The 24,055-nt window shown below is 39.7% G+C and overlaps 1 protein-coding gene across 1 annotated transcript in view; it reads right to left on the reverse strand.

Annotated features, from left to right (window-relative positions):
- Positions 1-11,248: 11,248 nt before the first annotated feature.
- LOC148157560 (protein mono-ADP-ribosyltransferase PARP14-like) overlaps positions 11,249-24,055 on the reverse strand; it is a 42,565-nt gene continuing 29,758 nt past the window's right edge. The window contains exons 13-18 of the mRNA XM_088008574.1: positions 23,849-23,964; positions 23,430-23,665; positions 23,072-23,343; positions 22,846-22,988; positions 13,956-14,130; positions 11,249-13,564 (exon numbers count right to left, since the gene is read on the reverse strand). Of these exons, the coding sequence (XP_087864700.1) occupies positions 13,089-13,564; positions 13,956-14,130; positions 22,846-22,988; positions 23,072-23,343; positions 23,430-23,665; positions 23,849-23,964 (1,418 nt within the window). The 3' untranslated portion in view covers positions 11,249-13,088. The remainder of the gene's footprint in view (positions 13,565-13,955; positions 14,131-22,845; positions 22,989-23,071; positions 23,344-23,429; positions 23,666-23,848; positions 23,965-24,055) is intronic.

Genomic DNA, 24,055 nt, shown 5'->3' on the forward strand with positions numbered 1-24,055 from the left:
TTGACTTCCCTCAACACAAAATCTTACCAAGTATTTTTAAAGTTTCCAGTTCAAATATCTCACTAAGACAAAACTAACTTAAGAGAAACTTTCCACTAAGATATCAGAGATTGTTTTAAATCAATAATCCATTAATATTGATGAAAATGTTCGAGTTCCACCGGCAGATTATTTCACATAGCAGGGGAAAATGTCTTGAACTAGAATTTGGTTGCTAGGTAACGGCCAGGTCTTGGCAGGGGTTGCTCAAACAAAAACAAAGACGACAGGAAGTAGCTGCAGGATATTTTTTAGTGACTTGTCATGTGAATAAACTTCTTCACCTTTGATTTTATTTGCATTTCTCATTCAGTGGAAGCATTGCTATTGTGAAATTGTGTTTTGTCAGCATTAGTAAAATTTTGAGCACATTTGTAAAGGAAGTGCAGCTACTGAGGTCAGAAAATGACAGGAATAATCCAAATGAAAGAAACTAAGAGCCAGAGCTAAAGAATAAACTACGAACCCAGAAACGGACCAACATGACAAAAGAAACTGACAGATTATGAGAAGACTTAAACTAGAATAAACACAACAGAAACTATTCAGGATGAGGAACTGCAGAATAACTTATAAAAACAAACTCATCAGAAAGAACTAATAATGCAAAACCTCTGAACCATAAATAACCCAATAAAACACAAACACCAAAGAGTCGTGACACAAAAGAAGAAACACGATAAATTGCTCATAAATTTTGGGTTTGATACGTTTCTTTGATCTTTGCCTGATATTTTTTCAACATTAACATTGACATTATATGTTGTGTTATAGTTATAACATTAACTATGTGACATATATATAAAATAAAGGAAAAGATCATCTTCAGACTGAACTTGGTTTTCAGATCTTTATTCTATCGGTGAAATTTCCTGCACAGTTGACCTTTCTGTTTTAATCCAGCTCAGTTTAAATGCCATCTCCAAAAACAAAGAATATGTTTACATAAAACCAAGCAGTGAATTATAATCACAGTATTGTTTATGCACTAAAAATATTCAGGACTGAAGGATCATTTTCATGTCTTAACAGTAAAATATGAGTCTCTGCATCTTCTAGTTGTTTTGCCGTTTTAACAACCTGATCCAAATAAAACCAGTTATTTTATTAAAGGATTGACTATAAACACCACAACAATACAGAAAGGACAGAACACATCATGAGACATAATAAAGGAAAGGATGAATTCATCTAAACCAACTTAATTATCATTAACTTTAGTAGTTTTATTATTATTTATTTGTCCTGTGGATATAAACCACTAATGATATTCAGGTTCCTTTATGGCAAGAAAAGGGAGCTTTAGTCCAACAGCAACATTCATTCAAGTGGACAATCCTAATTAAATTAGATACAAAAGCATTTAGTTTTCCTTTGGGATCAATAAAGTATTTTTGAATTGAATTATGGGAAATCAAAGGAAGGAAAATAATGTATAAACATAAATAACTGATTTTAAGAAAATGATGTTAAAATAAATATTAAAGACATGAAAGGAATGGATGTTTCAAGGCAGCATATTTGTTTTGTTTACAATATCTGAACTTTTGTTTTTAGTATTTTACATTTAATGTATCTGTTAAAAATAATACAAACATTATGTCTCATTAAAATACACATAAAACCTCACAAATATTTATGATGTCATATGCTAACATGTTTTATTTATGAACTCCTCTTTCATCTTTACTAAAGGTAACTTAGTAACATTTTAATAAAGTGAACTTTTGACTGAGTAACATTTTAGATCGGTGACTTTACTTGTATTTCAGTAAAATTGGATCAGAGTCACAGTACTTTTACTTAAGTACATTATGTTTGTACTCTTTCCCATAATGTTTCATGTTAAAGTATGAAAAATGAGTTTTATCCTGTGACGTTGCTGCTGTGACTTGGGCCCCCAGGGGCCTTTTTACGGCGTCACGCTGCTTGAAACTGTGTCAAGTCTGAAAAACAGCAATAAACACTCCTGCAGCTTTTAAAAGACTTTGCTGCATTTAGCACAGAAGGGCTTTGCTCTAAATTATACAGAGGGTTTCAGACGTAATGCGGCTGCAGTTCGTCTTCACTTCATCTAATGCATCTCTGCTGGATATTAATAGGTCCCAGTTGGTTATCTAAGTGCTGTTTAGCCTCTAATGTTCAGATAAAACTGACATCATCTTTTTAACAGCTTTTTTGATGAAAGGGATGAATGTTTCACACACTGTCGAACCCAGAGTTTTACATATTGGGTTAAAAGGAACGTCAACATGAGAGTGAACCGTTCATAAACGATTTTGCTACCCAGTCAGCTGAGGTGTTTAAATTTATCTGTTTCTGAAAGAATCTGAGGCCTTGTACACATGGATATCTCTGTGACATTGTTTAATAAAATAATAAAAGCTTCGGCAAACTTTTCATCCACATGAACCCGCACAAATCCACACCTGAGGTTTGTTTTAAACATGCCAAACCAACAGGGGGCAGCAGAGCGCAAAAGTAAAACCTCTGTAAGCCAATCAGATTGTTTCAAAACAACCACGACTTCCTGTTATGACCTAAACGTGGCGCCAGGAGGTTCATTTGTGTGGACAGATAGTTGAACTACTTTTAAATAACCTATATGAATATAAGGTTAATAAAACAAATGACGTTGTCATAGCAACTGACTGTATCAGGATTCAACACCAACAAAACGCACACATTTTCCAAACAGAGCAGAACATTCAGTCTGTTACAGCATTACGCTCTCGGGCTTGATGTTTATTTAGTGGTTATTAAGAAGTGATTGTTTAAATTAGCTTATGGTCAGAGTAACTGCTGATCCATCACGCTGCATTCAGATCAAACGCATTTCGAGCGTGAAGAAACAGGACATCGTTTCAAGTTGGACTCGTTTGCACTTTGAAGTCTGACACTTGACATTTTGCTCTAGAGACGTCAAAATCTCTCTCGCTGCGCCTTTGGGCAAGCCTTTGTTTTTTCTTGCCAGTCTCTTTGTACAAAGGCGGATAAAATTGAGAGAGTGGCACCAAAACATTACGTAGCGAAAGCTGCTGCAATCATAACAGAGGCTCAGATGTCTTTGCTGAATATTTTGTGTTCAGTTTTTATTGAACAAAGACAGATGATAACAGCTCAATGCGTGTTGGGAGGAGTCTCTTGCCTTTTTTCCGCTCCCAGTTACTTTGAACAATGGGGGATGAAATATTGAGAGAGTATCTTGGCTCGACTCGATTCTGAATGTAAACTCAACGCACATGGGGATCAAATCGCATTCGGTGTAGGTCACTTTTTTATTTACTTTTTATTGAACTGAAACAGGCCGAATCCCACAGCACATCTAAATATTAAGGTTGTCAAAGTCAAGCTAGCATAAATAAACTACTTCAGTTGCGTTTTTTCATTTAAACTTTTTTCTGACGATGCCATCTAGTTGTTGTAGTGTTGACAGTTAGTAGCAAAGCACTGCGTCTCTTTTTCCTTTACTCGTCACACGTAAATTTAAGATTTACCGCGTTAAGCTGACAACCTGGCAGCTAAAACCAATGCTAGTCAATGCTGAGCAGCTTTTTGCCCTCCAGCAGGAAGCTGGGGGTCGTTGCACATGTGATGTCATATTGCAATGAGTCTACAGCTTGAAATACTTTTAAATAACATATTAAAATATAAAGTTATTAAAACAGAAGGCGATTGGGAATCATGTTAAAGCAAGTCTGTGGATATTTTGTCAAATTTCTTTGTGCAGACTGCAACCATAAATCTCCATTTCTTCATGTTCACATGCAAACACAAATACAGAGTTTTCTCACACCTCCACTGTGGTCAGATCTGTTATAAATAATACTTTTTTATATTTAATGGAGTTTTCATGTGGATGAACATAAAATGTATTAGTTTTTCCAGAAATCCTCCTACATGTGGACCAGGCCTGAGTCGTTTAATATTAAATGTTGACTGATTTCTTTCTGTTTTTGCATTTTTGTTGGACTTCCAGGCGCCACGTTTTTATACTAGACAAAGAAAACTTGGTTTTCAAATGATGATTTCACTTCTTAAGGGAAAAAGCTACTGAAAGCAGCCTGACCCTGTGTGAAAAGGTCATGACCTCCTTCATTTGATAACTGGACGGCTCACATGTTGATGTGGAGCATTGCTGAGGTTTCTTTCTTCAGAGACTCAGTTTAACAGAAATACCATCTGTGGTTGAGTTACATCACAGCTGATCTCATTTAATGCTTTTTAATTACATCCATGTGGATCAAAACAGCAAAACCAAACTAGAATCTGTGTTCACAGCAAACATTCAGAATGAAACATACTGATGAGTCCCTGGTATAAAATATTAGCATCTGCCCATCACTCCAAAGGTTTACATTAACTGACTCACACCTACTAATGAACAGTAAACGGACCAAATATGACCCAAATCCTCCGCAGCTTAACTCGTCGTTTGGCTGCAGAGAAATGAAAATGACAGAAGATGATTAAATAATCTGAAAAGAGGTTTATTTACACATTTAGCGAGCAACTGTAGAGTGCTACTTCCTGGATTTTTACACTGCCGGGATCAAATATTGTTAAATTTAAGAGTAAAGCATGTAAATCAGTGGGATCAGGTCTTTGAAACACAAACGCTGTTTTTACTGGGTAGAAGATGCTTTACTCAGTCATATGTGTGCATAACAGACTTTTCATTTATTTACAGACAGTTTAACACATGTTTATCTGAATGTAAACAGTGACCTCAGTATTCTGATTAAATGGGTTTAAAAAACACAATAAATCTTTAATAATATTTAATCTGCTCATCTTGTCTGGAACACAGGCGTTCCACAGGGAAGTGTTGTTACTCCACTGCTGCTTTCAGTCTACAAATAATAAAATAGAACAAAGACTTTATGAAGGCTGGTTTGCATCATTTATTTGTAGCTCTTTGTTAGTATATTAGCTCTTACTTTCTCATCGTTCAGTATTCTTTGATTCGCATTTTTGCAGATGTTTTATTCAAATGTAACTCCAAGTTATTTGCAGATAATTTGCATATTCTTGGATTTTTTTTTGCATACCTGAAATATTAGTAAGAAAATGCAGCTTTGGAAGTGGAAATACGTAGAGGTGACGCTAGCTAACATGCTATTAAGAGGCTCAAGACCATCTTTTTAACTCCATTTCCTTAATTGGATCATTTTTTGTGCATTTTCCATACAGTTCCGTGTTTTTCCACGTGGCGGGGGGGTAATGGTTTGTTTTTAATGTACGGCACTGCTTCTAGTACAGGGGTGTCAAACTCAATTTCACCGAGGGCCACTTCAGCATATTGGCCCCCCTCAACAGGCCACATTGACGGTACAGATCAGGAGGGCATCCCTGCTAAAAGGTTGACTTCCCTCATTCAGGTCTGTAGAGGCTTATAATGAGTCAATGGTCCAGGTGAGTTAGAGAAGGAACCATCTAAAGCTGCAGATGGTCTGGAAAACTAGACTTGGGCAGCCCCAGCATAAATGTATAAAAATACAATGTTAAAAATAAATTAAACACCTCATATTGTTAAATAACTGATTTTATGTATTAAAGTTTTAAATATTACATTTGAGTTTCCATGGATGTAAAATTACTTAAAAATTACAATATTTAAATCAGTGTCACATGGGCAGACATTATAGACTTTATGCAAAGATTTAGTTTCAGAGGCAAATGAAATCAATAAATTAAAAAATCCTTTCTGAATATCATCTCATGGTCTCTGAACTAAATGTGTCTTTCTGACCGGAGCTGACAGCGTGTCTTCAACGCCATTTCAGCGCCATTTCAACCTATGTTGGCTGGTAACAATCTGAATGCATTATGGGAGATGTAGTTTGTAGTCAATTCGTGCTCAAAACCTATTTTAAGTCAATCATCGGCCTATAAAATGCTGGGGGGCCACATGTGGCCCGCGGGCCTTGAGTTTGACACATGCATTACGCCACAGAACTGCCAATTGGTAACTGAAGTAAAGTAGCTTCGATTTCAAAGAAGCCGACATTGAAGTCGATTGGCAAATGAACCATCACAAAAGAGGAAGGCTCTTATTGTCTCACTGCACCCCAAGAGATGCAGAACCTACAAAAACCGTTTCTGTCTGGTTTTGAACCAGAGACCTTTTGCGTGTGAAGCAAACATGATAACCACTACACTACAGGAACTGAACTTCTCTGCATTGTTTCAGTTTGAGGTTCCAAAGTTGATGATGTGAGATGCAACGCATGAAAATTTCAACTGAGGCTTGGACTCAGATGCCTGGATTCAGAGTACAGACCATGACACCACAGACCCTTGTTGGCCTTTAGTAAACAACTGTGATGAATAGAACATGCAAAATCTGTTTCTGTCTGTGTTACGACCCGGCTCGGCCAGGGGAAAGGGAAGTAACATTAAAGAAACCTAGGTGGTAAGGTTTTAACAATTTAGAGGTTTATTGTTTGGGTTCAACAAAATAAAGAGGGTAAAAATTAACAATAGTCAAAATGTAGGGACTTACAACAAAAAGGTACTAAACAAAACAAATTCCACAAAACAATCAGTTGTAAATCAAAGAACTTAACCAAACAAAAATAGACTTTCAGAACAGGGTACGCAAAACAAACTACAAATCTCTAACAGAGATTCAAAGATCCCTCACAGGGACAAAGTGAGTGACACAAGCTAACAAAGGTTGTCAGAGCTAGCAAAACAAGTTTACAGCAGTCAAACACCTAACAAAGTGGCAAGCTGTCTAAACAAAAAACAGCCGCACCTTCTCCCAGGATGTCCTTGGTTCTTAAAGGGGAGGCCTCAACAGTGATTGGTGGAGCCGGCAATTGATGACCCAATCACGGTAGGCCTCAGGATGTGGCTCCAGGTGGAGTCAATCTGATTAGCCACTGAAGAACAACGAACAAACACAGAAAAGGCCACTGGCTGTAACAGTCTGGTTTCGAACCAGAGACCTTTTGCGTGTGAAGCAAATGTGATAACCACTACACTACAGAACCTCAGGCTCTTTGCAGTGTTCCTGGTAGATGATCCACATTTTGTTAGTGACTAATGTCAACGATGGGCATGGAACAATGTCAAATACTTACAGATCCTCTCAGTAACTTGGTGAACAAACTGTCAGACTTATACTTGTGCCTAATTTCACATTACAGTCCATAAACTAAGCCTGGGATCAAAAAATGTATTGAAGATGTCATTAGCAGAGACAAATGGTTCTACAGAGACTTGGCTAAATGGCTATAAAATAAAATCAATACTTACAAATAAAAAATGGTTCAAAAATAAAATTAACACATTAAAATAAAAAAATATCTCTGAAATACAATCAACACTTGAAAATTAAAAATGGTTCAAAAATAATATCAACACTTCAAAATACAAAATCTCTGGAAAATAAAATATTATGTATGTTGTTTTGAAAAACATTAGAATATAAGCACTTTTATCAAATCTTCATTGTGGTGAAATCATGTAAGTTCTTCTTAAATCCATGGAAACTCAACAGTTTGTAAGGTAGGTGAGTTAGCTCAGCAGGTTAGAGCACCGTGCTGGTAATTCTGAGGTCATCGGTTCAAACCCCATATGGGGCAATTCATGTGTAAGGTATTTCAGACAATCAACACTTCAAAATAAATAAGGGTTCAAAAATGAAATCAACACTTCAAAATACATAAGGGTTCAAAAATAAAATCAACACTTTACAATAAATAAGGGTTCAAAAATAAAATCAACACTTCAAAATACATAAGGGTTCAAAAATAAAATCAACACTTCAAAATTAAAAATGGTTCATTTATGTTTTCACATCCACCTGAATAATATGTAGTTGTGCCCCTGGTTGTGTTAATCCATTTGAGGAGCCGGTAGTTTATCTTGAGGAAATAAATGACGACGCAGAAGTTAATTAGACTGTAACATGCGCAGTCCGCTGCTCAACCACTGCGGACGCGGCTCCGCTACTGCGAAGAATTAAAACCGCTGGAAGTAACTCATCCAGCGGATTTAATAAATAGAGCCTCCTGGGTTCACATTACCCAGTAACATCATCTGTCCGTTTCAGAGAAGCGAAACCACGCAAATAAATAAATAAATAATAATCCTGGTAAAAGCTCACACCGGACAGGCTAAAACACTCACAGAGTTTTACATCTGTTTGGATCAGACAGATCCAACTGACTGATGAATTAGCGCAGATTTTTCTGCAGATGGGAACCAGGAGGAAGTTGTTCAGACCCCAGCGGGTGAAGTGATGCTAATTTAAGTGAAGTCGCTTAATTTAATTTATTAAAAGTTATTGGGGCCTCAGTCAGTGGTTTTTGTCACTACGGGGAAAAATGTAGATGCATTTATCAGCTTAATCTGTGATGGGATCTGGATTCACGGTGAATATTAACTAAACCGCATAAAATGCGGCTAAATAGCCGATGTTAATATGATTGTAATTTCACGGATAAAAATAGTACATGACCGATTTTTTTTTTTATGTTGTCAGTCAAGATAAGGATAACAAAAAAAGTCTAGCGCCACCTGCCGCCCTGACACCAACTCACACATCTTCATTCACAGTCTTACTTGTAAATCGATGTTTCTTTTCTTGGACGTTTTGATGTTAGCTTGTCGATGTCTCAGTTTTATTCGCTGGGAAAATCAATCAGCAGCTTGAGGTGACTCTGCTGCTCTCTAGTGGCAAGAAGCCGCAATGTTGGCTGGTAACAATCGGAATGCATTGTGGGAGATGTAGTTTGTAATCAATTCGTGCTCAAAATCTATTTTAAGTCAATCATGGGCCTATAAAATGCTGGGGCGGGCCACATAAAATGACATGGCGGGCCACATGTGGCCCGCGGGCCTTGAGTTTGACACATGTGATTTAACTGAACCAGCAGTGGAAAACTAAAACTTGTGAATCGTTTATTTTTTTTACTTGTTGAAATTGAATCACTGCAATATTTCAGTGGAACAAATCGTCATTTTTGACAGAACTGTAAGCCATTTTGATTCAAAATGTTATATTTGATTTTCTTCCCTTTTCTCAGATCCAGGTCTGTCACAGTAAAACGTTTAGCTGGACAATGAATCGTCCCTGAAGTTACTGCGATAAATTATAATATTGTTGTTTTGAGACCATTTTCCAAAAATAGTAATATCATAAAAATGCAATAACACATTCTGATAAATAAACTTTAAAATATAATATAAATTAAATGCATTTTAAATATCCAAAATAAATGAAGAAAACAGCAGAAACACATAAAATGAACTCTGAAGTCTCTGTAATCACATGTCCTTCAAAAAAATATGTAAATATCTAAAATATAATAATAATCTCATCCACCCCCAGGGCCCTGCCACCGAGGAGCTTTTTGACCACCTCAGTGACCTCGTCCCCAGAGATTGGAGAGCCCAACCCAGAGTCCCCAGGCTCAGCTTCCTCAACAGAAGGCATGTTGGTGGGATTGAGGAGGTCTTCGAAGTATTCCGCCCACCGGCCGAGTCGAGGTCAGCAGCACACCATCCCCACTATAAACAGTGTTGGTGCTGCACTGCTTCTCCCTCCTGAGACGCCGGATGGTGGACCAGAATCACCTCGAAGCCGTGCGGAAGTCTTTCTCCATGGCCTCTCCAAACTCCTCCCATGCCCGAGTTTTTGCCTCAGCGACCACCCAAGCCGCATGCCGCTTCGCCTGCCGGTACCCATCGGCTGCTTCTGGAGTCCCACAGACCAAAAAGGCCTGATAGGACTCCTTCTTCAGCTTGACAGCATCCCTCACCGAAGGTGTCCACCAACGGGTTCGAGGGTTGCCGCTGCGACAGGCACCAACAACCTTGCGGCCGCAGCTCCGATAAGCCGCCTCGGCAATGGAGGCACGGAACTTGGTCCATTCAGACTCAATGTCCCCCGGGACGTGTTCGAAGTTCTGCCGGAGATGGGAGTTAAAGCTCCGTCTCACAGGGGACTCCACCAGACGTTCCCAGCAGACACTCACTACACGTTTGGGCCTGCCAGGTGTGACCGGCTTCCTCCCCCACCACCGGAGCCAACTCACCACCAGGTAGTGGTCAGTGGACAGCTCCACACCTCTCTTCACCCGAGTGTCCAAGACATATGGCCACAGATCCGATGAAACGATAACAAAATCGATCATCAAACTGCGGCCTAGGGTGTCCTGGTGCCAAGTGCACATATGGACACCCTTATGCTTGAACATGGTGTTCGTGATGGACAATCTGTGATGAGCACAGAAGTCCAATAACAGAACACCACTTGAGTTCAGATCGGGGGGGCCGTTCCTCCCAACCACGCCCCTCCAGGTCTCACTGTCATTGCCCACATGAGCATTGAAGTCCCCCAGCAGAACAAGGGAGTCCCTAGGAGGGGCACTCTCCAGTACCCCCTCTAAGGACTCCAAGAAGGGTGGGTAATCTGAACTGCAGTTTGGCCCGTAAGCACAGACAACAGTCAGAACCCGTCCCCCCCCCACCCGTAGGCGGAGGGAGGCTACCCTCTCGTTCACCAGGGTAAACCCCAACGTACAGGCGCCAAGATGGGGGGCAACAAGTATGCCCACTCCTGCCCGGCGCCTCTCACCGTGGGCAACTCCAGAGTGGAAGTACGTCCAGCCCCTCTCAAGGAGACTGGTTCCAGAACCAGAGCTATGCGTTGAGGTGAGACCGACTGTTTCTAGCCGGAACCTCTCCGCCTCACACACTGGCGCCGGTTCCTTCCCCACCAGAGAGGTGACATTCCACGTCCCAAGAGCCAGATTCTGCAGCCGCGGATCAGACCACCAGGGTCCCCTCCCTCGGCTGCCGCCTGTAGCAGCTGCAATTTATGTTTTCGCATCCACCTGAATAATGTGTAGTTGCGCCACTGCCTATCAGTGAAAGTAAACTCTGTTTAAGCTGGGCGCGAGAAACACTAGCCTTGTACGACCTATGCCTCCAGATGTCCCATCCTATTTCACCCTGTGAATTAGCCAGATAGAGCAGCCCAGAATCAGCTAGTTTCACAGAGCACACCTGTTAACGGTCGCTCTTTCTCTTCATTACAACTTGCACTTGTTACTGAACCAGGTAGGTTTTAGTTTTGGCTAAAAGCAACCTATAAAACATTTTCCACTTTCTCCTCCCAGAATCAAACTTCATAGCTGCTTTATGACCATCAAAGAACTTTAAGGTGACTCATTAACTGAATGTCCACAACATCTTTTAGATTTTCTTAATGCTAATTATTTTATTAGTAAGGCAGTTTTGCAAGGGTCAGTACAGCTTTAATCAGTAACAGAAATAATCAAATAAGTAAAATCAATAATCTAGCCTATCTTTCCCTAATGCTGACACTGTGAACTAAAAAAGGAAACTTTGAGAGAGACGGACGGTGTTTGGCATTTTGAACCCCAGAACTGGCCTGATGATGAAAAAGGTGTTGCAGCAGCAGGAGGCTCCCAGTACAGGAAGAGTACTGAGTCAGAGCGGCAGATCTCGGGCCTCAGGGTGACTTCCTCATGCTCGTAGCGGTCCTCTCCTTCTTGTCTTGCAGCTCTGGAGCTCCTTTCTCCTCGTCTCATGACCTTTCTGGTCCATTGAGATGTAGACGAGCTGATCTCACAGAAGGAACACACCAGTTCTTCATCTTTGTCTTTGTTCTTTATCTTTGTCTTTATCTTCATCTTCATATTTGGGGTCCAAACCCAGCTGGTGAGAGAAGTGCAATTTGAAGCTACATGTTGCGGGGCTAACGGGTTGGTCCCCATATGCAGAACAGTCTTCGGCTCTGTGGCTCCGGCTCTTCTTCAGCTGCAGAGTTCTTTGTCCATCTCGATCTTGGCTCGAAGCTGCCAAGGATCCAACCAAAGGTTCCTCTTTTGCACCCACCTTATAAAGGGTTTATCCACCCTTTTAGTGCATTTGCATTGGCTAGCTTTGTTGCTGTGCCTGTTTCATTGGCTGACTGCTTGAACAGATGATCTCATATCCATCACCGTCTTGGAGACATTATGACCTGATGTCTGTTCTAATGACCCCGAGTTGCTCAACAGTCCTCTTGTGTCTAACCTTTTCTTAGGAAAGTTTAGCAATAAGGCCTTGGTCATCTCCGCTCTCCTATGAGTCCCTCTTTCTCCCTGACCTTTCACCTACCATCTACCTCCAACACAACATCAGTGACCTTTAGTTACAGTTACACACTTTACACCATTTCAAGTTCAATGTCAAAATCACATTAACATTTTAGTTTCTCTGATTTAACATTTATAATTTTATAATAACCATTACTTATTAGTTACTCTTATTATAATCATGATGTGAGTTATTACAGACATTTCTGAAAAGAAACCAAGAATAATTCATTATTCTAATTATTTGATACCAAAGTTACAGTTACTTCTTTCACCTTTAAGTACTTCCATAAGTTTAAGAGTAAGTGTAAATATTCTTATAATCAAACCAACATCAACCACTGGTTAAACCAATATTAATTATTGGTTCAATTATAAGTTATTATTAATTTAAGTTTCACTCTGGGTTTTATCCAGTTACTCAAAATGTTTAGGTTTTATTCTTTAAACCTTTAAAGCTTTGAAATAAAGAGTAGTCTGAATTATTTTATACATCAACAGGCTGGGAACTTTCTTCCTCTTTCTTCCGGAAACCTGCTCTTCCTGTTCCATGACTCTCTTTCTGCCTGACTATGATTTTTTATGATTTTTTTATTATTAAATAGAAAAAAAGTAGAATTAAAGCAAAGTTTGCAAGACACAATAACAACCAGATAAATTTTATTACAGTCTGACTACTGTTGGGTCTTTATGTCACCTGTGTAATTATTTTTAAATGTAACTTTATTTATTGTTACTATTAAACTTAAATCTCCAGCATGGGGAGGTGGGACGATCTCAACTTTTCTCGACATTATTTTGATTTGAAAAATACCTGTTTTCAATAGTAGCAATAATATTCCAATGGTTTTGATCTACAGTAGAAAAGCTGTAATCCGCCAAAAATTTATTTTGTCGGATTACAAGAATATTTGCAAAAGAGCTAAATCTTTAAGTGAATGTGATAAGGTATTCTGGATATGCCTGAATGTCGTTGAAAACAATAAACATGGATGGATTATTAGGTCTGTCAGTGACGCTGTCATACAGGTCGGCAGCAATGCGAGATTTGACAGGGGCTGAGATTATGCCAGATCTTCCCTGGGTATAGTCTCCAACCAGAACCCGGGCCTGGTACATGCGCTTGTGACCTTTATTGTCTGGTTGAGCATAACCCCGGGCTGAATATGCAGGGTCCACAGCAAAGTAAGAGCCATTACCGTATGCAGCACCTGTAGGAAATAAAACAGAAGGAGTTTTATTTCCTACAGGTCTGAGACTATACCCAGATCTTCCCTGGGTATAGTCTCCAACCAGAACCCGGGCCTGGTACATGCTCTTGTGACCTTTATTGTCTGGTTGAGCATAACCCCGGGCTGAATATGCAGGGTCCACAGCAAAGTAAGAGCCATTACCGTATGCAGCACCTGTAGGAAATAAAACAGAAGGAGTCATGGATGGTAAAGTAAATACAAGTGTTAAGATCTTTAGAGGTTAAAATATATGAATTGATCTCTGAAAGGCAACAAATAAAAAATAACACTTGAGTACACTGATGATTAGAGAAGTTAAGGCTAAACTAGCTTAGGTAGCACGAATACAGCAAACCATACTAACAGAGACAAGACAGAGTTAGACAATGGTGTAAAGAAAAGGGTTCCTAATACAGAACCTTGAGGTACAATTTAAAGAAAGGATACAATGTTGACACATTTGTTTTGGAGGACAGCGCTCCACAGGACCAATCAGAGTCTAAAATTATTCAACATTTCTGTTTTCACATTTTCATCATGGACTGTCGAGTGTGACAATGTTTACCATGCATTCCCGCGTAGCTCCGGTTGAAGCCTTTAGAGTTGATGAGGTCGATGGATTTTGCCCCGGTGCCGTGATACAGCAGCTTTTCATTGTTGGTGTGTTTGTTCTTTAACTCCATCTGCTTCTTCAGGAGCTGGTAGCTCTGCCACAGCGTCGTATTTTGGATCCGCTCGATCTGCCGACAGTTTAAACCACATGTTCATGATTCTGATCAAATCCTAGATTAGTTGGTATTAATCTTATGAGTGTGTTTTATTGTATTAGGTGCGTTTTGTGTTCATGTGATGAAAGCAAATGTATATTTCTGATCGTTTCTATTTTTAATTAGTTCATCTCAATATTGTCACTTTATAGAGAGATAAACAAGCATGTTTTTATCTTTACTTTTTATCCATTTATTAATTTCTTTTTATTTCTCTTTCTCACTGTTTACGTTTTTAATGATGTAAAGCCCCCTGGAAAACGTCCCAGTTAAACGAGCGGGTTTTAATGGTTTTATCTTTTTTAATCTTTTTTTTTTTCAAAATCTCTTTCTCTTTCTCACTATTTATTCAATGTCACATACTGTTTTTATTTTAATTATGTAAAGCACTTTGAAATGCCTTGCTGCTGGAATGTGCTATACAAATAAAATTTGTTTGATTGATTAGAATAGTAAGAACAACCAAAAAGTCAACACAAATAAAGTTTAAATTGGGAACAAATTATGTTTTGGATGTCTGGAATAGACAGTAATTCTTCCCCTGTTTTTGATGTCTCCGTGCTGAACAATTTTATTTATTTTTAATTCTCACAGGGAGAGTTGATAAAGAAAAAGAGACCTAAACAAAAGAAGGGTATTTCTGGGAAATGTACATTTTGCATCTTTTCCAAATGTTTTTGAATTTGGATTGCTGGAGTCTCATTCAGAAACTGATTCTATTAATCAGAAATATATAATAGACCAGACCTGCCCAAACTTTTTGAGAGAAAGATCTACTTTTTCTCTCACCAGCCGCCTGAGATCTACCTCATGACACAAAGACATAAAAATTGCAAATTAAACTCTATTGACATATTTTATATGTGAATATCCATCAGTTATAGCAGAAATAATAAAGTGACAGAAAACCTGATCCAGTTTCTTCCTCAGTGAGATTCTGACACTGGGAGCAGGTTACTGGTTTCTCAGTCAGAAGCTGGTTTCAGACCAGCAGGTCAGTCAGTCATGGTGGATCTGAACTTTGGTTTGATGACTGAAATATGAGAAACTACAGACTGATAGGAGGAACCAGAGAGCCCAGTAAAGGCAAATCTTCTTATGTCGGGATATAATTAATTTAATTTCACATAATTATCACAGTAGAATTATTTAAACTTAATGAAATATATTTGTCCTATTTGATGTTTGTTGTGACGTATACTCACAAAAAACGAGGTAATTAGTCCAAGTTTGTCGTTTATTGAATATTCAGAAACTACAGCAGGTGTGATGAGCCACAGCAAAGGTAAAACAACCTGAACAGGTGATCAACTCTAAACCACTCCACCTTTTTACTCTCTGTCTCTTTGTAGTTTCAGCCACCCGTTGCCATGGTAACCGCCTGCGCCCGCAAGCCGAGCAGAGATTATGTTAAAAACACAACATTCAGTTGTTACGATATCAGGTTTCCAGGCTTGATATTTATTTCTCGATTATTAATAAGCCTCTCATGAACACAGCGGTGGTTGAGTAGCTCATTTGAACTCCTGCTCTGCTCGTCAGTCGGTCTTTCAGTCGCTTTTTTTTCTTTTTTTTGTTAATGGGACCGAAACGCACTGAATTGCGCAACACCTTGTTCAAACAATAATTACTGAGATTATTAATTTTAACACATCTCGTTGATTTTTTAAAATAATTATTCTTTTTTAATGAAGCTACAAACGTTTAGGATCTTAGTGAATATTTTTGATAAGCCCGTCAGAAGAGGAAGTGCTGCTCTCAGCCTCCTGGTGGCGTTCAGATTGTCACCTGCTGAGATCGACTCAGAACCTTGGGCACCCCTGTAATAGAGGATGTCACAAAATTCGTCTATACTTGCAATATCAGGTTTAAATGATTTCTTTGTTATTCCATTTACAGTAGTTGATTTTACCCAAAAAAAAGTGTTCCCAGTTAAAAGTAAAGTCTATTTGTCTCTAATTTTGTAAAAATTTGCTGCCAGAAAATAATCATTTTTGGACATTTTGCTTTGTACTTTGTGGCGCACCAACAAAATAGAATCCTTAACTGGGTAATCATTTACAGGAGGAAGTGCCAATCCATCTGGTTCTTTTGCTGATTGAATAATTTGAAATCTTATTCTTGCCAGATAAAAGCTGGTAGCTCTTGAATTGCTACAAAATAAAGCTGTATCTCCTTCAGCCCACTGGCTGCAATGTTGAACCTTGAGATGCCATGAGACCTAAACTCTGAACTTCATGACATGGAGTACATCCCAGTTTTCCATGTCTGGCATATAACCATTCATTTTATCTTTTAAACTGGTTCTATTGATCCTGTGTCCAGACAGAGGGATAATCAGTAGCCCAGCATCATGACCTGTTTGTTCTGAAGATCCTGCAGCTTCCACTTCTCTTCCTAACATGGCTCCTCCTCACCCTGACTCTCATACTGACAGGAGGAACCACAGAGCTCTGTTAGGTTAAAGCTCATCTTCTGAAGTTGGGATGTTTTTCCTCCAACAGGATCCAGAGGAATCACCTCAAACCAGATGTTGGACTGGATTTTATTTCAGTGTCATTTGTGAATGTTAGAGCCTCATTTTCAACAGTGGAGCTATAAAGGTTGAAAAAAGTTATTATTTTGGAGAAAGTCTCATCAACATCAATATTTCCACTAAATAAGAGGCAAAAAATAGTTTGATGTAGGAAAAAACTCTCAGACTCTGAGCCCGACAGCACCAAACTATTTATCCATTTGTTTGTTAAATACTTGATGAAACATATTTACCATGTTTGATGTTTGTTGTAAATGACTTATACTCACAAAGAACGAGATAATTAGTCCAAGTTTTGTCGTTTATTGAAGTTCAGAAACTACAGCGGCTGTGATGCACCAGAGCAAAGGTAAAACAACCCGAACAGGTGATCAACTCTAAATCACTCGCACCTTTTTACTCTCCGTCTCTCTGTCATTTAAACACACCCGTTGTCATGGAAACCTCCTGCGCTCCCCATGCCGACCAGATTACGTTAAAAACATTCAGTCCGATACGATATCAGGTTTTCAGGCTTGATATTTATTTTGTGATCATTAATAATCCTCTCATGAACACAGCGGTGGTTGGTTAGTTAAGTTTAAAATCCTGCTCGTTATTTTGGTAATGGAACTGAAACGCTGAAACAATAATTACTGAGATTATTATTGTTGTTGGGTCATTAATTTGAACACGTTTTATTGATTTTTTTTGTTCTTTAATAAAGTTGTGAACGTTTTAAGCCAATCAGAGGAGGACCTGCTGAGCCTCAGTTTGTCTCCTGATGCTGAGATCCACGTGTTGCTGCTCTGATCTGCTAAAGCAGGAACAGAAACAATATGAAATGGGAAAAAAGTTATTTATTAACTGATTAAGTCATGTTTTAGATTGTTCTTGAAAAACTAATCAATCTCAGCTGATCAATGAACCAATTGATTCTTTACAGCCGCTCCTCTCTTGCAGGTACTGCGAACCCCGCTAAATCTTTTAGGGGACGCGGTACCTGACCGAACCCCCCTACTGTCACCCCTGTGTATAGCCTATATCAGTAGGCTGTTAGCAATCAAGCAGTAGAGAACTGCTGGTGAGGAAGAGAACACAGACTTGCTGTCATGAAAGTCAAGGCAAAGTTATTGATCGCAGACTCCCCTAGTGAAAGAAAAAAAAATACTTCAGTATATTTCACACATACTTACATTTGTGTATGTACCTTTTAAGTATACTAAGTATATTACTTAGTATACTGGTCTCGAAATTTTATTTCAAGACTGGTCAAGACCACAACTGTGAAATTATCACAAAATTGCCAGCATATTGTTCAGTTGATTTCTATGCAAAACATACCGATTAAAATCCAAACAACAATGTGACTTACTAATTACATGTTTCTGTTACCTCTGTCACCCGTTATCCCCCTCCCCCCTTCATTCACAAGCGGCGCTCCAAGAAATGTCTTCTGCCGTCCTCTGAGCGGCAGAAGATGTCTGTCTAATCGTCAGTAATACAATAGCGCTGCATAAATCATAAGAAATCTGATGGCCACAGCTAACTCAGCAGCGTGTAATAGAAAATTTCATTTTCAGTGTTATTTCATTTTTGATGGAACTGATGATACATTTTCCTCATTTATTTACGGATTATATCTGCTTTGTTTTTGTATTTCTGCAAGATGTGTTTATCCGTTAAATAAGTTTGCAGATCATGTTTAGATGTTTCCACAGTTGTGATAGCAGAAGAGACCTGAAGACATTTTGGGTAAAATAGGTAAAATGCTTGATCTGATAATTGTCTTGAAGGGCTGATGTGTGAAATGTAGTTTGTACCCTGTTTGACCTGCACTATGACTGACAGAAGAGTTAGAAGTTTCTCCTGAAATCCTTATCAGCTCTTTCCTGCCATAAAATAATCTCCTCCAACAGGTGAGGGACAGTACTTGAGATCAGGATTGTGTTTGTGGTCCATCTGGTGATAGAGATAAGATCAGACTTTGGGTCTTTGTTTTGCTGTGACTATATAACAATGTGATGTGTGTGGTTCAGGGCTCTTCTCCTGACTGCGCTAAGGAGAGGGGTCTACGAACGCTTTTGCCTTCGAATAAAGAAACTTAAAGACAAAGATTAATCTTTCTTTTATTATTGAAACAGCTTCTCATTCTTTGATAATGAAATTTCCATAACAAGAGCTTCGCTTTCACAGATGGTGGGGACAACGTCTAACTTTTTTCATCACTTAGAAAAGTAGCTCAAAGAAGGTAAGCTCCATTGACATGATGTTAGCAAAGCTAGCTGTACTGGGACACATAAGCACAGTGTTGTGTTCAAGACCACCTAACCCGAGACCGAGACAAGACCAAGACTTTTAGGGTCCGAGACCAAGTCAAGACCAAGACCGGCTACAGCTACATGACACAATGAAATGTAAAATATGATCGAAATTGCTTCTCAAAATAATCTGAAAGATCCATATTCCCATAAAAAACACCTAGATATTAAATACTTAATACATTTTACCAATATTAAATATTCCATTTCTGTGCTAAAATGTGTGATGGTCTCGTGCCATCCCTAAAAACATAACGCCCTGGGCATTTGCCCATATTGCTCATATAAGAAACCACCACTGTCTGCACCATTAAACATAGCAATTGAGGCAATGCCCTGATGGTAAATAACGCTCAACCATGAACACTGACCAAGGAGCAACAAGCAAGAAGTAACCAAACAAGGCGCTCACTGTGACTGTTTTCACTCTCTATCCCAGTACATGAAGCCAGGTAGTCTGACACCATGGCAGACATTACAGCTGCCACTTTGAACAAAACCAATCAAAGAGCAATGTGCATGCTCTGCGTGCTCTTTTGTTCTTGTGTTTTAGTTATTTGTTAATTTAAATATCAACGTACATAATTAAATTAAATAATGATGCAGTGCACACAGAGCATTACAAGAACAAAGAACGGGTGTTCTGTCAGGTCAGATCGTCATACGCTTAACACAAACTCACGGTGTTCTGTCAGATCAGCATACGTTGTCAGATAGTCGTACGCTTAACTCAGACATGCATACGCTGTCATTACCATATGATTTTATTTAATCAGCAACATAGAATCATGACGTAGATCATTATTAACAGTTATTAACAGTTGTATGGCATCCAGCTGCAGCCAGACCTGCATTAAATACACTTTGAAACCACGACAACGCATGTATATCTATCTAGTTATCATATTATGTCATATTATAAACAATTTAATGACTTATTTTCGTCATAACTTGTTGCGTATGCTGAACTGACAACTCCACTGACTTCTTAAGGCGCATGCGTTAGCATGGTACTCACTGCATGTATGCTATTCTGACAGCGTATGGCTATCTGACAGAACACCGGCTATATCTGTCAGACACGTCATTACCATAAGATTTAATTTAATCAACAACATAGAATCATGACGTAGATCGTCATACACTTTGTTATTAACAGTTGTATGGCATCCTGACTTAGCGGTTAAGTGAGTTTTACACGGGCGTGTGTTGTAGCTGACTCCAGCTGCAGCCAGACCTGCTTTAAATACACTTTGAAACCATGACAACACATGTATATCTATATAGTCATCATTGAAAACAATTTAATGACTTATTTTCGTCATAACTTGCTGCGTATGGTGAACTGACAACTCCTCTGACGTCTTAATGTGCAGGCATGGTACTCACTGCATGTATGCTATTCGGACAGCGTATGGCTATCTGATAGAACAACGGCTCTCAGCGACACTCCAGTCCAATCTAATAAGTAAAGAGACGAGCAGATGAATCGTACTGTTCTTGAATGTCACATCACTATATTGCAGACTTTTGGACACAGCGTTGTCCCATATATGCGACAAGTCAGTCAACATCTCTGCACAATAATTCAGGCAGTGAGTGACTTTTTTTCATCACAAATTCTTGTGTGTCTATACAGCTAGCTTTGCAAACATCACGTTAACAGAGCTTACCTTCTTTGAGCTACTTTTCTAAGTGACGAAAAAAGTTAGACGTTGTCCCCACCGTCTGTGAAAGCGAAGCGCCGCTGAGTTAGCTGTGGCCATTGGATTTCTTACTATTTATGCAGCGATATTCCATTACTGACGATTAGACAAAGAATTTCTGCCGCTTAGAGAAAACCACTGCTCATGTCTCAGAGCGCCGTGCGCGAGTGGAAGGTGGGGAGGGGAGGAGGAGGGGGAGGGGAGAGTAACAGAAACATGTAGTTGCTTGGATTTTAATCGGTGCGTTTTCCATCCACTGAATCAAAGATATTAAATAAACTGGACAGTATGCTGTACATTTAGTGATATTTTCACAGTTGCGGTCTCGACTGGTCTTGAAATAAAATGCCGAGTCCTCAGAGCCCGAGACCGAGACGAGACCGAGACCATCAAAAAATGGTCTTAAGACTGGTCTCGAGACCAAGACCAACTTCGAGTACCACAACACTGCATAAGCATTTGTGATGAAAAAGTTGTCACTCATACGCTGAATTATTGTGCGGAGGTGTTGACAAATGTGTCGCAAATATGGGACAACACTGTGTCCTGTCATGTTGCTATTAAGTTTTCTAACCCACATGCAAGAACACAATCAGGAGAGGCAGGTAAATGAACAATGATAAGTTTATTGAATCCAGGGGAAAGGGAAAAAATGGGAAGAGTACTGGAGCGGTTGACCGGTTCGTCTTACTGTCAACGAGAGACAAAGAATTAGTGAGGGAAGGTGAGTGATTTCCAGGAATGAGACGGATTGGTTTTTACTTGGTTTGAAGGTGAGTAATTGTGAGCATAGCATTGGATAATGGAGCTTCGTTGGAGGGCGTACAGGTTTGTTTGTGGCGGAACGAGTGGAGTTCGACTTGGTCCAGTTGTTTCATTTCTCCAGATGGGTTTGGGCTCGGACCGACAGATCCTCTGGCGTCCCGAAGGGGAATCCATTGGAGATGGACCGACGACAGGGTGGAGGCAAACACACAAGGGGTGGCGTCCGGCTGGTAACACCAGCGGCGTGACAAATTTTTCGGCCATGCCCCTAAAATGGGTTAGGGGCCCGGTAATTGGCCCTGCCCCCCGGCCCGACGCTGACTTGTTCCGCTAGTGCTTCAGGTAATCCTTTATATACAGAACAGAAACCGCTATGCTAAAAACTAATTACGAAGTGAATTCTACCAGTCGAACTTTGCAATCATTTCGTGATCTCACTACTTTTGCAGCTGCTCCGTTCGCGCCACTCCTCCTTTCCACTTCTTTCACGGTTACTTGCGCAACTTTACTTTGTTTCTTAATTAAAACGAGTTTACTTCGAGTTGAGATGGAAACGCCGCATAATTACTTGTTCACAAATATAAATCATTCTCAACGCTCCTCTGAAAGCGACAACAAGTTAGTCCTGTGGTTCACATAGAGCTGCGCAACCAGAGCTAACGCGGTGGGTTTAAAATTTTACCTTGATGTGAAGTAGACTACTCCAAAAAAACATAATTCCTCACAAGCGGTTAATGTAAATATCTATACAGGTCAACCTGTGTCCAGATTGAGTGAAAGGGGGCGCGTGGGATCTGCGGTGAGGTTAACTTAAAAGCTCATTCTGAGGCAATGCGCAGAGGCACCAGTGCTGTGATTGGTCCGCTCCCCGGCTTTAAATGCATAAACTATAAAATTATCTTTTAGGAATAAATTTGCTCCACTTGTGAAACTCAGACCAACAGAAACGATTTCAATACTGATTAAATTATTTGAGATAAATAAAAAATAAATGTGGTCTGGCCATTGGAGGGGGACTAGTAAAACGTGGAGGGCTGCCAGGATTATAAAACATTGGGGGAAACCCTGGTTTGCCAACTGCATAGGGCATTTATTCATTGTGCATTTTTCTAAAACTTTTCAATCAAGTCCTTATTGAAACCATGGTTTATTTTGTTTTTGTTTTTAATTCACTTCCTATGTTTATCTGCCAAATCATTCTGTTCTTATTGACATATTTCTCTCATGATCTCCTGTTTTCTGAGTTTTCTTCTTATTTGATTTCATTGGTTTGTTTGAGCTGCATTTTACCTTTTCTTCTCTGCTTTCAGGGCTGCGATCTGGAGGTCCAGAAGGTCAAATGTCAATCTTTGCATGTCTGATGTTCTGAAGACGAACGTACCTCGATGATGTTCAGGGAAAGTCCATTTTTAGTAACGTCTGCCAACACGTCGTTGTATTCCTGGGACCCAGCAGTCAGGGGAACTCGCTTCAAGATGCTGCCCTTCATGTCATCCCAGTGCTGAGGCAGCGGATTGTCAGGGGCTACGAGAAGAAGAGTTTTTAATGTTTGAAAGTTTTAGAGCCTGGTAGCTCTCTGAAACCTGTCTGATCGTAGATTCACTCACTTCTCAAGTCATTTCTCATCAGCTCTATCTGCTTCCGTCCGATAGAGGAAAAGGCCTTTTTAATCACTGGATCAGCGTTAAAGGTCTCGTTTTTGATTTTGATCTTCACACTTTGACTTTTCTCAAAAGCTTCTTCAAGCTGGAGGTTGGTGTGGATGTCAAAGGACACCATTGATCCATCCTGGTGCTGGAACTTCCATTCCACCTGTTTCCTCACCATCATGGCTTTGTTCCTCAGATTCTCACTTCTCTCCACTTTCCGGATGATGTTCCTAAGCAGCATCAAAAAGATGAAAGAACACTTCAGAGTAATTTGATGACTGTGTACCTATAAGGAGCATATCGTCTGTTTGCTGACCTGATGTCTGACTCGGCTGTCAGGACGTCTCTGGTCAGACCTTCCAGGTGGATCCGGGGCTCCTGGTTCTCCTGTCCTCTGTCCAGGCGGATGCTCACCGTCAGATTCCTCTGCAGGGCCTTCAGCTCGTCCATGTCAGCCTGAGTGAACTGGTTAATGTACTGGTCCCTGATGGTTCTCTGGGCCTGCTCATTCAGAATGAGCTCACTGATCCTCTTCTTAGCCGTGCTCAGATTCTGTGGTGGAAAGAAAAACCAGAAAACCGGTGAAGATCAAGAGCAGAGGATTGGTTTTGGTCTCCTTCCGGCTGGTAGCAAGGTAACTAGTTTGTTCTCAGCACAGCACATGATGATGATGTCATGAACTGCTGCAGAGATTAAATAGCTTCCTATTAGTCACACAGAGATTCTCATACGAACCCTTTGGTTGTCGGCACACAGCTGAAACACAGCGGGGTCAAACTCCTGCTGCTCCAGATAAAAGTCAGTAGTGCTTTGCTGCTCCCCTCCAAGTCCAAAAAATGAAGAAACTGAATCTGAAATCAGGTCAAGAAATATTTTCATCATGTGAAATGACTGCGCTAAATGTGACTATTTCTGCTTAACAGCCAAGGCTTACAAACTGTG

The sequence above is a fragment of the Poecilia mexicana genome, unplaced genomic scaffold (genome assembly GCF_051168715.1).
Source record: "Poecilia mexicana isolate PSO_F unplaced genomic scaffold, ASM5116871v1 scaffold_9, whole genome shotgun sequence".
Taxonomy (NCBI): domain Eukaryota; kingdom Metazoa; phylum Chordata; class Actinopteri; order Cyprinodontiformes; family Poeciliidae; genus Poecilia; species Poecilia mexicana.